We start from the raw sequence: 16,875 nt of genomic DNA, 5'->3' as shown, positions 1-16,875 counted from the left end.
CAGAAGATATTATATTTACTTGATCCAGAATATAATAGGGAATCACTCAAGTCTATTAAGTATGAGAGACCATAGTTTCATTTACACTGCTGGAAAATTATTTTAGTAGCTGTGCAGAAATGGATTGGACTGGGGAGACTAGAAACAAGGAGACCAATTTTATAGCTATTATGGTAGTTCAGGCTAGAAGTGGTATGGGCTTGAACTTGGGTTGTGGCTACATTTGGAAAGAAGGTGGTGTTTGGCGGCAGGAGGTATTGGTATATCTGATTTGATGGAGAAGTTAAGTGAAAAGCCAAAACAAATGTTTCATGTTTAGAAGCCAAAATATCCAAAGTCAGGAGGGAAAGAGAGAGAGAGAGAGAGAGAGAGAGAGAGAGAGAGAGAGAGAGAGAGTTAGTTGATGAAGCCAAGGAGCTGGAAGAAGACAAGAACATAAAGCAACTTTTTTTCTATAAGCTTTCTTTAGAGAATTTTTCCAACTTTAATCATTTACATTTCTATTCTTTGAGTGCCATCTTCTCTAATAAATTTACTCAACAGAACTTTGGAATTATTCCTTTAAATGTGGTCTTTTCTGGCTGTGGAACATATCAGGTAAATCTATTACATCAGCAGAGAATGATCCCTGATGATTTTCTGCATCTGTCCCTTAGCAGATATAATTTAAGAACATGTTAATCTGATTTTCAACAACATGGTTGGGCGGATGCACATTGTTTGTGCCATATGCAATAGCCATGTCCCAGGCATCAATGGTGCCTACACTGAGGTCTTGGAAAACGTCCTTCATAATAAGATATTGAATGTAGCCATGAAAGTCACCAAATCTTTCAGCCTCGATGTACATCTCCCTTATGTTTTCAGCTTTGAGGATGACTTTGGTGTCTGGGCTTCTCAAGAATAATCGCTCAATGGCCATTCGGACATTGATGACCCTTTGTATGAAGATATCAATGGGGAAGGGTCTGAAATGTTGTCCCAAGGTAATGACAATAGCTGTGTTTTTGTCTCCTGATATTCTGTCAATTTCATGGCTAACATACTCATCATCTTTCACTGAGAAGAGCTGTTGAGTGACAAATGGATGTCCATGTTTTTTCCACTGAATGTGAATATGTCTTTCCATATCCACAAGTACATATTTTTTAAAATTTCCACTTCCATGATAATCAAAAAATTTCAGAGCTGATGAAAAATAAATGAATATGTATTTCAGAAAAGGAAGAGATGTATAACACTTTTGAAAATATGAACAACCAAGTTTCCTGCTCCTCAAGAGCTTGATTGGTAAGAGCATTATTCTTAACCATCAAATGCAGAGCAGTCTTGTAGAGAATGAGAAGGTACATTAAAGTCTAATTCAATTCCCTCATAATTTATGCATGAGAAAATATATTTGTGAACTATATAAAACTATATTTTTGTATTTTGTATGTTTTATATTTTTATATTTTTTCCATAAGTCCAAAACAAAAATTCAAACAAATATCACTTTAAACAACATGAAATTCAGCTTTAATTTGAAAATTAATATATGAGAGAGACATACTTTTCATCATTTTAGGGAAGTAGAGTATCCACTGACGTAGTGTTGTATCTCCCATGAGATAAATGAGTTTTCCTTTCAAGCAATCACTGGTTATATTCATAGCATTAAATTGAATAAGTTTACATGATGTTGGAATCCACTTCCCTTGAAAAGCATAACAACTGGGAATAGGGACCTTCAGTCCAATATGGCATTTTTCTCTCTCCATTTTGCTGTCTGATAAAAGAAATGTTGATTTACATAAAATTACCAACAGAATACTTTATACAACTAGATAAAATAAAAATAGCTAATAGTATTTATGTAACACTTTAAGGTTTGTAAAACACTTTACAAATATCATATAATTTGATCCTTGTAACAGTCCTGGGAGGTAGGTACTATTATTATTACCCAGTTTACGGATGAGGAAACTAAGGCACATAAAAGTTAAGTGACTTAGCTGGGGTCAAATAATTAGTAAGTGTCAGAGGCTGGATTTGAACTTAGGTCTTCCCCAAACTCCAGGTCCAGTTCTCTATATACTATACCACTCAGCTTCTCAGCAACAAAGTTCATGTATAAGAATAAAATGCTTATAAAGTCTATGAAAGAAAATAATGGGGAAAATTAGTAATGATGAAGGTTTGGCACTACCAAGATCAGTGGCAATTTTGGAGAAACAGTTTTAGTCGAGTTCAACAAAGAAGTTTAATTAAGCCAAACAAACGGCAGATCTTGCCTTCTTGTTAAATGGAAAAGTGAGTCCCGCTGTCATGTGTTCCCCTTTATTTCATGTTTTCCTCCTCAAAGTCTTTTGATATCATCCTTGATTTTCTCCTCCTTTGACTCTTTCCTTTTCTAGGTAAGACCAACATTTCTACTCAGACACTAGCATCCTTGTATTTTCATATATTTGTTTAGAAGTCCAAAACAAAATGCAAATAAATACTTTAAACAACATGAAATTCAGCTTTAAGTAAGAAATCAATAGATAAGAGAGACATATTTTTCATCATTTTAGGGGAGTAACGTATCCACTGACATACTGTTGAATCTCCCATGAGGTAAATGAGTTTCCTTTCAAGAAATCACTGATTATTTTCGTAGCACTCTGCCTCTCCTTTCTTCTCTGGAACTTGCCCCCTTCATAGTTTCATCTCTCTCTCATCTTCCTACAAACATGCCAATATCTCACCAATCTTTTTTTTTAAATCCTCTATTTGAAATTGCCATTTCTTCACGCTAAACATATATGCATGGACACATGCATATGCATGCTTGTACATATATACATACAAACTTGCTCAACTTGAAATCTCCATCTCCTCACATATGTTATCACACACAACTTGATGTACATGTTTGTATGCACACATATAAAATATGTATGTATGTGCATCTATTTGCATATATACACATATATGTGCCACACACAACTACAAAACTTGAGGAACTTTTAATTTGAAGTGAAATATTATATGCACATAATATATATTCAAGCATGAACAGACACATACTACACACACAGACATGCACACACATGCACATATGTTCTTACAATCTGGCTTCTGCCCTTATCATTCCACCAAAATTGCTCTCTCTATTTAATAATGATCTCTTAGTTGCCAAGTCCAATAGCCTTTTTTCAATTCTCATTCTCCTTGACACTGTTGATTACTCTTTCTTCCTTGTTATTCTCTTCTCTCTAGGTTTTCTCCAGTTAATTCTCCAGTTCTGGAGTTACAAACCATGACCTTATTAACTTTGCCATTGTTTTTTCATGGAGTGTGTTAAATTCCACTTTCCTATGGCCCAGGTCATTTCAGACCAAAGTATCTTCTCTGGCCACCATTTCCCAATGTGTGTTGTTTTACCCATTAGACTATAAGCTTCCTGAAAGCAAGGACTGTCTTTGCTTTGGTATTTGTATCCTAGGCTCTTGGCACATAATTAACACTTAATAAATGCTTTTTCATTCATGCATGCATCTAATGGCCTTTTCTCAGTTCTTTTCATTCTTGACCTTTCCACGGCTTTTGACACTATAGACTACCTCATCCTCCTGAAGTGTTTCTCTTCCTCCTCTCCTTATTCACCTTTTACATGTATTACTATTACTCAATATCCTTGGCTGAATCATCTTCCCTCTTCTAAGCGTGACATAACCTCAACTGGGTCTTTGTTGTTGCTAGACAATCCTACTATACCTTCCTTATCAATTCACTATCCCACTCTCCACAATGACTCTTCCAAAACTTTTCAGCCTTTCTCAAACTTCCCAAGGCTCCACCTACCCCTACTCTCTTAGCTCAGAATTTTGACTCTTATATTACAGAAGAAAATCAAGGTCATTCTCTATGAACTCCCTCTTTTCCCTTTTCCTCATCTCCTATCACTCAGATGCCTTTTGTCACTATCTCTTCCTTCACTCTGTTTTACATGATAAGGTGGCCTTCCTTCTTACCAAGGCTAATCCCTCTACTTATTCAAATAACCTCATTCTATCCCATCCCCTCCAACACTGCCTACTCTGTCATTCCCACTTTCACTTATTTTCAATCTCTCCCTATCTACTGACTCATTTCTATTGCCTACAAACATGCCCATCTCTCATCTATCCTGAAAAAAAAAACCAACCTCACTTCGTCTTTCCATCCCTACTAACTAGCATCCTATATTTATTTGTCCTTTTATAGCTAAACTCCTCAAAAAGGCTATCTACAATATGTGCTTCCACTTTCTCTCCTCTTACTCTCTTCTTAACCTCTTACAGTCTAGCTTTTAACCTTATCATTCCACTGAAACTTCTCTCTCCAGAGTTATTAATAAGTACTTAGTTCCCAGATCCAATGGCATTTTCTCAATTCTCATTCTTCTTGGCCTCTCTGCAGATTTTGACACTACTGATCACTCTTTCCTCCCTGATACTCTCTTCTTGCTAGGGTTCTGGGAAACCAATCTCTCCTGGTTCTCCTCCTACCTACCTAATTGGTCCTTGTCTCCTTCTTGTGGAGCCTCCTCTAGATCACACCTTCTAACTGTAGATGTCCCTTAGGTTTCTGTCCTGAGGCCCCTTTTCTTCTCCCTCTGTACTACTTCACTCAGCAATCTCATCAGCTCCCATGAATTTGTCATTTCTAAGCTGATGGTTCTCATATCTACCTATGCTGTCCCAGCTTCTCTGTTGACTTCCAATCTTGCATCTCCAACTACCTTTCAGACATCTTGAATTGGATGTTCAATAGACATCTTAAAATCAATATGTCCAAAACACAACTCATTATCTGTCACCAAAACCTTCCTCCCCACCAACTCCTACCTTCCCTGGTACTGTACTGTACAGGGCAACACCATCTTCTCAGTCCATCAGGCTCACAATCTAAGAATTATTCTGGAAGCCTCACTATCTGTCACCCCTCTCCCTATTTCCAATTGTTTGCTAAGGCCTATCGATTTCACCTTTGCAGCATCTCTCACACACACCCGATTCTCTCCTCTGACACTACCACTACTCTAGTGTAGGCCTTCATCACCACATGTCCTGATTACTGCAATAGCCTATCTCAAGTCTCTCTAACACTCCAATTTATCCTCCATTCACTTACTAAAGTAATTTCCTAAAGTGAAGATCTCACATCCTCTTTCTCCCTGCCTCTCCCATAAATAAACTCCAGTGACTTCCTATTGCCTCCAGAAGAAAATAAAAAATGCTCTGTTTGGTATTCAAAACCCTTCATAATCCTGACCCTTCCTATCTTTACAGTCGTTTTATACCTTATTCCCTAACACATACTCTTTGATCCAGTGACACTGGCTTCCTGGCTGTTCCATGACAAAGAAATTCCATTTCTCAGCTTTGGGCATTCTCTCTGGCTGTTCCTATGCCTGGAATGCTCTCCAAGCATTCAAACTTGACTCCAGAGAGCACAACTACCATGGGCTGGCCACACGTTGTTTGAATGCCAAACATATGCTTGCCTAAAAGATTATTTTATGGAGAACTCCTACAGGGTAAGCGCTCATGTGGTGGTCAGAAGGGATGATAAAAGGGCACTCTCAAAGTCTCTCTTAAGAACTTCGGAATTGATTGTGTAACATGCAAGATACTGACACAGGGCTGCCCAGCATGGTGTGTCCTCATCAGGGAAGGTGCTGTGCCTTATGAACAATGCAGAATTAAAGCAGCTCAAAAGAAATGTGAGATGCACAAATTTTAAAAATCCGCCTCAAATGTTCACATGGACTATCTGTGCCTGACCTGTCATAGAACATTCCGAAATTGTATTGGTCCAATCAGCCCCAGTCAAATGCGTTGTAACTTGACTCTAACATAGTGATGTCATTTGGGTCCTCTTCAAGAATGAAGGACAACAACCAACCAACCAATATGTCACAAACATAAACAGCTAATGTAAAATAATACATAGGTGCATGAGAGATGTGCCTACAAAGTTCTATGTAAAATGTGAGTAAGGAAAGATCATTCATGACTATTACAGATCAATTATAACTGCTTAGTGGAGGCAGCATTTGAAGTGGACTTCAGAAGATAAGTCGTGTTTTAACAGGTTGAAAGTAAGGCTAGGTAGAAGGCATTGCAAGCTTAAGGCAAGTTATAAGTGGAAAGGGCAGTGTGACATTGGTTGGAATAGTAAGATAGAGCCTGGTTGTTCATGATCTTGCTGGAAGGATGAGAACAGAGGAATAACATGAACTAATCTGTGCATAAGGCATACATCTGGCAATTGCAGGAAACATAGATTGGAGGGAGAGATTGAATTAGGTATCAAGGCATTGGGATTCCATTAGGCATTCAATTAGGGATTGAAGTAGATAGAGAGAATTACATAGACACAAATCAGATTCAAAAGGTAAAATTGATAGAAGATAGCCAATGATTGGGTGTAGGAAGTTGGGCAGAAGCAAAGAGATTAAAACTCACCAAAAGTTTTTGATCTAGTCTTTGAGAGAGTCTTTTTCTAGGTGTCAAAACTCAGATTTAATAATCTAAGCCATTGGTCAAATGGAATTTGTTTTACTGAGATTTATTTTAAACACAATTTAGAAGAAGTTTCCTTATTTGATAAAGTAGCAAATATCTATGTTTATCATTGAAATTCACATGGCAAAACTAAAAGTTTGAAGAAAAATTTATAGACTCTTAAACTGAGGTTGTTTCACCAAAAGAAAATTTGAACAACACCATTGTAGCTTGATTGCTAAAAAGGAATGGAATTTCTGGTGTATAGGAAAGAAGACTGTTAAATCAAAGGACTAGTATAAAAATCAACACACACACATACACACACACATACACACACACACACACACACACACCCCATCAGAGCTTTTTAATTACGATTCTGTCCACCTCCATCAAAACATTTAGGAGAGTGTATAGATGTGTCTGACTCCTAAGTTTAAGCTCTTCCATCTGGTTCAGTTATATACAATCCAAAAGAATTTCTAAATACTAAGATGGTGATGATGGTAGAAAAATAGTTGAACCCAGAATGAAGACTGGCTTTAACTTAGATTGAAAACATTGCCTTGCATGCAGATTTTTTTTTTATTATAAAGAAGGATACTTTGGTAACTCCTCTGATCTGTGCTGAGTGAAAATTATGTAAGAGAAAAATTTCATTTAAAAAGACCAGGGATCAAATATCACCCAGTACAGCTTAGAGTTGACTTACTGTTACAATTTGAGACCTCAATGGCTTCAAAACTTTTCATAATTTCAACCCCCACATTGGACCTTCAAAAGACAGAAAGAGAAATTGATCAGTTGTAGTGCCAGATTCAGTGATCAGTTCACATCCACTCTTTCCTAAACATCTGCCTACTTTGTTCTTTTCTGCTATTAACTTCTAGGTTTACATAAGGACAGTTACAATCAACACTTCCAAGTTCATATATGTGAGCTACCCCTCTTGTTTTAATTAGATTTTAACTGAATATCCTTGCATACAGTTTTAGCCTACCATGTCTCTTTCCAGATACCAGAAAACCAAGCCTTATTTATAAGAATCCAGTGATACCAGTCATTTTATGAAAATACAAATATGTATAAAAAAAATGCTTTCCCAGGAAGCTCCCCTTCTATGAATTAATTTCTTGTGACTCTAACTTTGCATTAATATAGTTCACTTAGAATAAGAATATTCACATGAAGTATGGAACCCTTGTCCTTCTACCTATATCCAGTTATATATTTGAAATTCTGTTTACCTTTGAAAAAGAGTTTTCTCCTTTGTACTAAGATAAGAAACTTTGCTATTCCTGGTCTTCATATGGGTGAATGCATCACAGGATACATGTGGAGGTTTCACACAGTAGAAGGCTTCTTGATCTCGGTGGTCCAGGTATTGGCACAATTCAGCACTTGTATTTAAAACCAGGCCGCATTTAGTGAAGACCTGTGACGTGCCATTGGCAAATCGGCCTGTGAAAATCACCTTATCATAGCCCCTATTCCTTGCTCTCCAGAGCGCAGACACTCCTTCACTGGGGTGGATGAGCAGAAGAGACACAGAGACTCTGCCCACCCAGAGTAACGTGAAGCTAACAAGGTAGGTGCCATTGTTGAAGTCAGCCACTTTTCCTGAAGCTCCTGCTTTCAGTTCTGGAGAAGAAATCCTGGCCCTTAAGAAGTCCCCTCCATATTCCTTTCTTTGCCCCAAGAAGTCTCTTACCTCCAGGAGAATATCTAGCTGATCTCCCCTGCAGTAGGTGGTCTTTGGATTAGAGATGGTGGCCACACTTTGGGCTGCACTAGTGGTGGTGTTCATGTGGGAGAATGGTCTATGTGGGATAAGTTTGTCTAGCTGATTGATTATTTTGTTTTCATCTCAATCTCTGTGGGTGCCATGGCTGTGGTGAATGGCATTTCAGTGGATAAGAACTTTTTGGAAGTGTTCCAGTGATGTATGCAGATGGGAAGTTTTAATGTGGACCCCACCTGAAACAACAAGAAACATAATTCAATGTGTACAGACCATAGAAACTGTCCCAATTTGAACATCATGATACGTGACTTTACAAAGTTCTGAATAATAACTTTCTCATCTTCAATCTTCATTATTCTATCATTCTTGATCCCTAATACTTGGGAGTAGCCACCTCAAAAGAGAGCCTTGGAGCAATTAGACAGACAAGCCAGCAAATAAGGATCACCATGAAAGTTAGAAAGATTAAAAGGAAAGCAGGAAAAAGAAGTCCAGTAGTGACCATCTGTGAGATTATAAAGCCTTTCTTGATCTCCCTGGCTGATAATACTCCTTCAATCCTACAAAAGCAAACAAATAAAAAACTTTTTATTTGTTATATGGTCACTTTGTATATAGTATAATATTACACACACGCACACACACACACACATTTTATCTCTCAACACAATATAAACTTGTTGAGGCCAGGGACTATTTTATTTTTGTCATCATTTTTTTCCCATTCCCAACACAATATTCAGCATGTAGCCAGCACTTAACAAATGCTCATTGATCCATTTATCATACATGGTGAAACAAACAAGTAAACCCATTACCAGAGGTTTGGGATGAAATTAACAAAGGTAAAAAAAAAAAAGAAGAAACAACTGGATCTAGGTTCCCCTAAGTTATGCCAAATAAGCGAAGCTATGACTGGATTATAGTTACCTTGAGGTAAAGATTCCGTGTTTTATAAATGCCTTCATATCTCTTCTTATTACAAAATCACAGAATTTGGGAGCTGGAAGGGACCCCAACTACCAGTCCAACACAAACCTGAAAGTAATCTGCATTTTAACATGCCTGACAAATAGTCATTCATCCTTAACTTAGATACCTCCAATGAGGTATCCCATCACCTTTCAACGAAGCCCATTCTTCTTTTAGATAACTCTAATTATTATTTGCGTGTTATCTTTCCCATTAGATTGTGACCTCTGAGAGGGAAGGGACTGTCTTTTGCCTTTCTTTGTATCCCTAGCACTTAGCACAGTAGGTGCTTAATAAATGCTTATTAACTAACTGACATCAAACCTAAATTTGCCTCCTTTAACTTCCAACCGTGGCTCTCAGGTCTGGTTTCCAGGACCAAATTAAACATGTCTAACCCTTATTTCATTTGACATTCCTTCAAATACTTAAATTCACCTATGATGTCCCATTTGACTCTTCTACATGCTAAATATCCCCAGTTCCTTCAAACAATTCTCACAGGACATGAACTAAAGGCCCTTCTGTATTCTGGTTGCTCTGCTCTATATATTCTCCAGCTTATCAATCTCCTTCTGGAACTGCGGTTCCCAGAATTAAACATAATACTGCAGATGTCATGTTATCTATGGCAGAGTACATAAGACATTTTACCTTTTACCAGTTTCCTTGAAGGTATGCCTTTATTAAAGCAATCAAAGTCTACAGGAACTTTTTTGTCTTCCGGATTATACCACCAACTCAAATTGAGTTCATAGTTTATCAAAATCCCCAGTTTTTTTCATGCAAACTGCTCTCTAATCATACTTTCCCCAGACTGTATTTGTGAAGTTGACTTTTTTAACCAAATTGTGACATTTTACATTTATCCCTATTGAATTTCATTTATTGGGTTCAGCCCGCTGTTCTAGAAAAACGGTCAGAAAATTATAACATAGCTTGCCAACCCCTGCACTACAATGTGAGGGTATTTTGTGGATCTTAACTCTGTCATCTAATGTGTTAGTAATCCCTCTTTGCTTTGTGTCACCTGCAAATCTGATAAATTTGACATTTAATGCCTTTATCCAAATCTTTGATAACAATGTTAAAAAGCACAAGGCCAAACATTCTACTACAGATTTCTTGCCACATTAATACAGAATAATTAATGACTGTCATTTAAGTCTAGCTAGTCTTAGATCCATCTAGTTATGTTATTATTGAGAGTAACAGTGTCAAAAATGCAGCCAGCGCACAACACTTCCAGGTGTAGTGGCTGGAACCAGAGTAAGATGTAAATGGGGAATACATGTGTGTATGTGTATATACATATATATATATATACATACATATATATGTATATATATGTATGTATATATATGTGTGTATATATGTATATATACGTATGCATATGTATATACGTACATATGTGTGTATATTATATATACATATATAATATATGCACACATATATAATATATACATATGTGTATATATAATATATATGTATATATGTGTATGTATATATATGTATATATAATATATATGTATATGTGTGTGTGTGTGTGTGTGTGTGTATCTATATATATTTGCTTTTTGGTGAGGCAATCAGGGTTAAGTGACTTGCCCAGGGTCACACAGCTAGTAAGTGTCATGTGTCTGAGACTGGATTTGAACTCATGTCCTCCTGACTTCAAGGACAGAGCTCTATACACTGCGCCACCTAGATGCCCCAAAATATCTTTTTTGGTTTTTTGGCTAGGCAATGGGGTTAAGCGACTTGCCCAGGGCCACACAGCTAGTAAGTGTTATGTGTCTGAGTCCAAATTTGAACTCAGGTACTCCTGAATCCAAGGACAGTGCTCTATCCACTGTGCCACCTAGCTGCCCCTGTAAATGGGGAATATTTAACAAAATAAATAAAAATACAATAGAACGCATATAATATTAATATGTGGTTTTATAAGCCAGTATCTGGCTTACAGGGATCTTATGTATAGTTTAGTGGTCCCATTTCTATTTGAGGTTGACACCACTGATCTAGAATACACCCACTTCTGTCTTCTTAATTTAAACTGCATCATTATACGCATCATTAAATCTAGGAGAATGATATCTATGGCATGCTCCTCATTTAATAGTCTAGCAAAACTGGCAAAAAATAAATCAACCTAAAATCATTTACTAAGCAACTATGTAGCAAGCACTAAAGATATAAAGACAAAAGCAAAATAGTTCTTGCCCTCAAGGAGCCTACACTCTAATGGGAGGAGACCATACACACATAGAAGTATAAAACATGTATAAAGAAGATAAAAGGTAACATTAGAAGAAAAAATAGTAGCAGCATGAGGGTTAGAAAGGCTTCCTAAAGAAGGCAATGTTTGAACTGAGTCTTCAAGGAATCCAGAGATTCCAAGAGAACTGACATGTGCTGGATAAGCCACTTCACAGACATGGAGACAAGAGCCGGAGTTTCTTGGATGAAGGAAGTAGGCCGGTATAGTGTAGAATGTGTGGATGAGATGAATTTGTAAAAAGACAGGAAACAAAAGGAAGAGCTGCAAATGCCACAAAAAAAAAAACCCAATGGTTATTTAATCCTAGAAGTAATGAAGAACCATTGGAATGTATAAAGTATGGAAGTGACATGGTCAGTCTTGTACTTCAGGTAAATCATTTTAGTGAATATATAAAGGATGGATTGGAGAGGGGAAGCACTTGAGGCAGAAAGGCTGATTAGAAGGCTATTGTAATAATTCAGGCTAGAAGTGATAAAGACACAAAATAAGGTGGCATCTATAAAAGTAGAGAGAAGGGCGCTTACATGAGTAATGGTATGAAGACAGAACTTGCACAATTTGGCAATGGACTGATTTGCATATATGGGGAGAGTGAGAATGAACAGTTGAAGATGACATCAAGGATGCAGACCCGGATGACTAGAAGAATGGAGGTGACCTTAAAGTCTAGATGATAGATAAAGTTTTTGGGGAAAATAGTGGTTTCTTCTTTGGACATGCTGGGCTTGAGATGCTTATGGGTTTTTTCATTTGAAATGTCCCAGAGGCAGTTTGTGATATGGGACAAGAACTCAGAAAAGATGCTAGGGCAAGGCTTTTAAAACAGACAATATTTTGCATTAGAGATGATGACTGAACCCAGGGAGAATGATGAGGTCACCAAATAAAATGACAGACAGAGAAAAGAGAAGATGGCCCAGGACAGTCTTGAGAAATATCCACATGTCACAGAAGTGACGTGGGTGGAGATCTAGCAAAGGAAAGAAAGAAGAAGCAATCATTGAGTCAACTAGCATTTATTAGGCACCTACTATGTGCCATTCAGAGGCAACTAGATGGTTTAGTAGAGAGAGTGCTGGGCCTGGAGTCAGGAAGGCTTATCTTCCTGAGTTCAAATCTGGTCCCAGACACTTACTAGCTGGGTGACCCTGGGCAAGTCTGCCTTAACCCACTGGAGAAGGAAATGGCAAACCACTCCAGGATCTTTGCCAACAAAGCCCCACGGACAATATGGTCCACAAGGTCATGAAGAGTAGGACACGACTAAAGAATAACAATGTGCCATGTCTTGTGCTGAGCACTGGGGATACAAAATTTTTTTTAAAGGCACCTGCCAGTTTGATAGAGGAGATAACCAATAAATACACATATATAAACAAGACACATACAGGATAAATTGGAGATCATCTCAAAGGGAAGGCATTGAGATTGAGGAGGGCTGGGAAAGGATTTTTTCTGAAGGTGAGACTTCAGGAACTTGAAGGAAACCAGGAAAGCCAAAAATCAGAGATGAAGAGTAAGAGTTACAAGCTTGGGGACAGCCAGTAAAAACACTCAGAGTTGGGAAAAAACAACAAGGAAGCTAGTGACACTGGAACAAAGTACATGAGGGAGTAAGGGGATTTTTTATTTCCTTGTTTTAATTTGCTTCCTTAGAGTAATTGACACAAGTCTGAATATGCTTAGCATTGACTTTAGAGGGCTATTCAAACTCTGAAATGACACTGTACTTTTTCCCTAAGGCTCCCAGTTATTTCATTATGTAAGATAGTATTTAGAGGTAGAAGGTTCTTCCTTCTGTGCTACCTGTAAATATAGCTGTCTCCTCATCCTAAAAACAAACAAACAAAATCTCACTAGGTCCTGCTAACTCCACTAGCTATTGCCCTATATCTGTCTTTCTTGTCTTAGCTGAACTTCTTCCTCTCTTCTAAACCCTCTGCAATCTGCCTTCTGAACTTACCCAGTTCTAATAAAAAATAATGTAGTCCAAATCCCTTGTTTTCTAGATGAGAAAATTGAAACCCAGAAAAACTCCTGGTGACCTGATAAATTCACACAAGTAGAAAGTAGTAGGTCCAGGGTTTGAACCTAAGTTTGCTAACTCCAAATTGATTGTCCTTGATTCTGTTGTTGTTATTGTTAAATGGCTGAATGACTGAACAACAACGATTTATTTACCAAATTGTTTCTGATAGGCTTATACCTGTCAGGCAGAGTACAGTGTTTCATTGTGAGTTTTTTTTCTTTGACACCTGTTAAATAATTTAACAAGTGTCATATTACCCATTTGTGACTCATAATGACCTCTACTTTTTCTTCTACACTTTTTGCTGGCTGGCCTTTTGTGTACAAGGGAAGAGAATTCCATTCAATTCAACAAGCCCTTAATACAGTAGTAGCTACCAAGTTCAAGTAGCATCATATAGTGAGTTGAGAGCTGGTCTCAGTCAAAAATACATGGGTTCAAGTATCAACTCTATCGCATTTCTGACTGTGTGATACTGAGCAAGTCACTTAATATACTTTACATTGGCAGATTCAGGGGATCCTTACATAAGTCAACTCAATAATCCTCAAAAAGTATTCGAGGCACCCTGCTAAGTCTACAAAGATAAAAATGAAACCATTCTTGCTCTTAAAGAGCTTACAGAAAAGTAAATACAAGATAATTGAAGGAGTCAGAGAGAAACAGAGAGACAGACAGACAAAGGGAGGGAGGGAAGGGGAGAGAGGGAGACAGAGACAGAGAGAGAGAGAGAGAGAGAGAGAGACAGAGACAGAGAGAGAGAGAGACAGAGAGACAGAGAGACAGAGAGACAGAGAGAGAAGCATAACAATTAATGAAAGCCTTTCTACAGGAGGTGGGACATGACCTGATCTTTGAAGTAAGATGACTAAGAGATGAGGTAAAGAAGGAATGAACTCTAGGCAAAGAGGACAACCAAAGGCGAGCAGGAAGTAATGAGTGTGGAATATCAAGCACTCCAGTTTGACTAAATAGACAGCACATGAAGGAAAATAACACAAAATAAATCGAGAAAAGTGGGCTATAGCCAGTGCTTTAAATACCAAAACAATATGAAACTACTGAAAATCTTCTCAGGGACTGGGGACTGAGTTCCTATTTCCAAAGATGAGCCATCTTTGAATTTGGTGGGCTGTTTCTGGATTTTCCACCTTCTGAAAAGACAAAATACACACTGGCGGTGAACTGTGCAGGTGGATTTTTCATTGAAGGAGAGAGGAGGGGACACACGTCAAAGGAATAAACAAGACTGAGAACTGTGATGTTGGCATTTATAACGAATGAAATAATAAGTTGATTTACCCTAGTTTTCCCAGTGAAAGAAATTGAATTAGGATTCACAAAATCTGAGCTCTAATCCTAGCTCTACCACTAAATAGTAATGTGCTCTTTTCACTAGTCATTGAATTTCTCTTGACTCAATTTCTCCATCTTTCCTTACAAATCTAAATACTACGGTTCAGAATGCTTTGTAGTTTTCTACTGATAATCTTTAAACTATTTTCCATTTTTAAGTAGTGTCATGGCATAGTGAAAGATCAATGGCTCTGAAGTCAGAGGACCTGGGTTCAAATCCCATTACTTGTGTGATTTTTGGGAAATTGTGTGATCTCCCTGAATTTTGGTTTCCTCATCGATAAAATGAGGCGATAGAACCAGATGAACTTCAACCTCCTTTCAAATTTTATGATTCTATGATTTTATGATTCTAATCTCCTCAGTTCCCTTATAGGAGGATTTCACACTATTACCCAGATACCTCCCCACCCAGCTGAGCAAACTGTCTGAACAAGTGTTTCCTATTTCCACCTGAAATTCTTCTCATTGTCAAAAGAACAGAACTGGCATACAAGGTTTTGATACCAAGTTACTATATTTCAGATCTTATTAGTGGTTCCAGAAATCCTATCGCCACAACAAGCCAGTCTATTACTCTGTATTTTTATGAAACAAATTAGTTTTGGATTTGGGAATGTTCAACTTGTAGGCCAGTTTTGTGATCTCTTGGGACTGGCCTTAGGATGTAAATTGAGTTTGGGACATATAAAGAAGATGTCCTCCAGCCACAGGGTTAGGGTTTCAGGGCTTGGAATAAGCTTCAGAAAAAAATGCCCAAGGTAGAAAAGAAAAAATGCTGGAGCCACTTGCTAGCCACAGAAATACTGCTTCCACCACCCTGGGTCAAATTCTTATCATAAACATCAGTGCATCTATCTACTGCTCTATTTTATTATCTCAAGTGCAATATCATACTAGCTCTGTGATGGAGGACAAGTCACTGAAGCTCTCAGTCTCAGTTTCGTCATCTGTAAAATGGGAATAATAACACTTATTTCACAGGTTTGTTGTCAGGATCAAATGAGTTAATTCATTTACAGCACTTTGTAAACTTTAAAGCCCTACACATATGCTAGTGGTAGTAATAGTAGTAGTAGTGTTAGTAATAGTAGTAGGAGTAGTGATGGTAGTAGTAGTAGTGGTGGTGGTGGTGGTGGTGGTAGTAGTAGTAGTAATATATCCCATTGACCCTTCCTTCTGTAATTCAGTTTTGTTTTGGTCTAGGCATAAGATAATGCTTAAAAAGAAAATAATTCCTACCTTTGAGAAATGTCTTGAAGCCATAAAGAACACCCAGATAACTAACAGGAAGATTAGCATCAGTAGTATTTTCCAGGCAATCATATTTGAAGACATAGTGAGAATCCTATAAGAAATGAACATGAAAGAGGAAAACACATCCAGGAGCTCAGTCAAAAAGACATTTCTTCATATTCTTCTGCTCTCATTTTAATAGCTCTCAATTTCCAGAACTCTGTTCTTCACATCTACCGCAACTCCTTCCCTGATGTTACTTGTCTGGCCCTGGAAATTTGTCATCCGCTCTTTCTGTGAAGGAGAGAAATCCACACTGAGGAGCTGTGTCCATTTAGAACTGCTTAGAAAATCAATTTCTGAACTCACTGTTGAATTCTCTCAGTCACTAATTTACAGAAGATATGTTGATTGTCAGACTATTAAACATCTGATGGGCTGGGAAAAAGTGTTTGGTTTTTTTTTAAAGCAGAATTTTAAGTGTCAAACAATGTTATTGCTTATTTCCTTTACTGAACCTGTTTGGCAGACTACTTTTTTTTCAGTCTTCCTAGTTCCCTGTCCAGCCTTTTCTCCCCCTACCCCTTCATTATCAACATTATTACTTTAGGATTGGATTCCACCCTAAGATTTTACTGTAGTGTTGTTGTATTTCCCCATTTAAACAGAGTTCTAGAAAATTTTCTTTTTTGGCTTATCCATAATCCAGCCTGTCCCTCACTTCTGGCTACCCCAT

General features: G+C 37.6%; 1 protein-coding gene across 1 annotated transcript; it reads right to left on the bottom strand.

The window, feature by feature from the left end:
• Positions 1 to 652: 652 nt before the first annotated feature.
• Positions 653 to 16,250, bottom strand: LOC110210764 (NXPE family member 1-like). The gene is given in 6 exon segments (XM_020989832.1): positions 653 to 1,188; positions 1,553 to 1,768; positions 7,231 to 7,292; positions 7,766 to 8,372; positions 8,375 to 8,495; positions 16,146 to 16,250. Coding segments are annotated over 6 exon segments (1,638 nt in total). The 5' UTR covers positions 16,242 to 16,250.
• Between the last annotated feature and the right edge of the window lie 625 nt (positions 16,251 to 16,875).

The sequence above is a fragment of the Phascolarctos cinereus genome, unplaced genomic scaffold, assembly GCF_003287225.1.
Source record: "Phascolarctos cinereus isolate Bilbo 61053 unplaced genomic scaffold, phaCin_HiC Scaffold_726;HRSCAF=1367, whole genome shotgun sequence".
NCBI classification, from domain to species: Eukaryota; Metazoa; Chordata; class Mammalia; order Diprotodontia; family Phascolarctidae; genus Phascolarctos; species Phascolarctos cinereus.
Note: the sequence above shows the minus strand (reverse complement) of the source record. Positions and strands in the feature narration are given on the sequence as shown.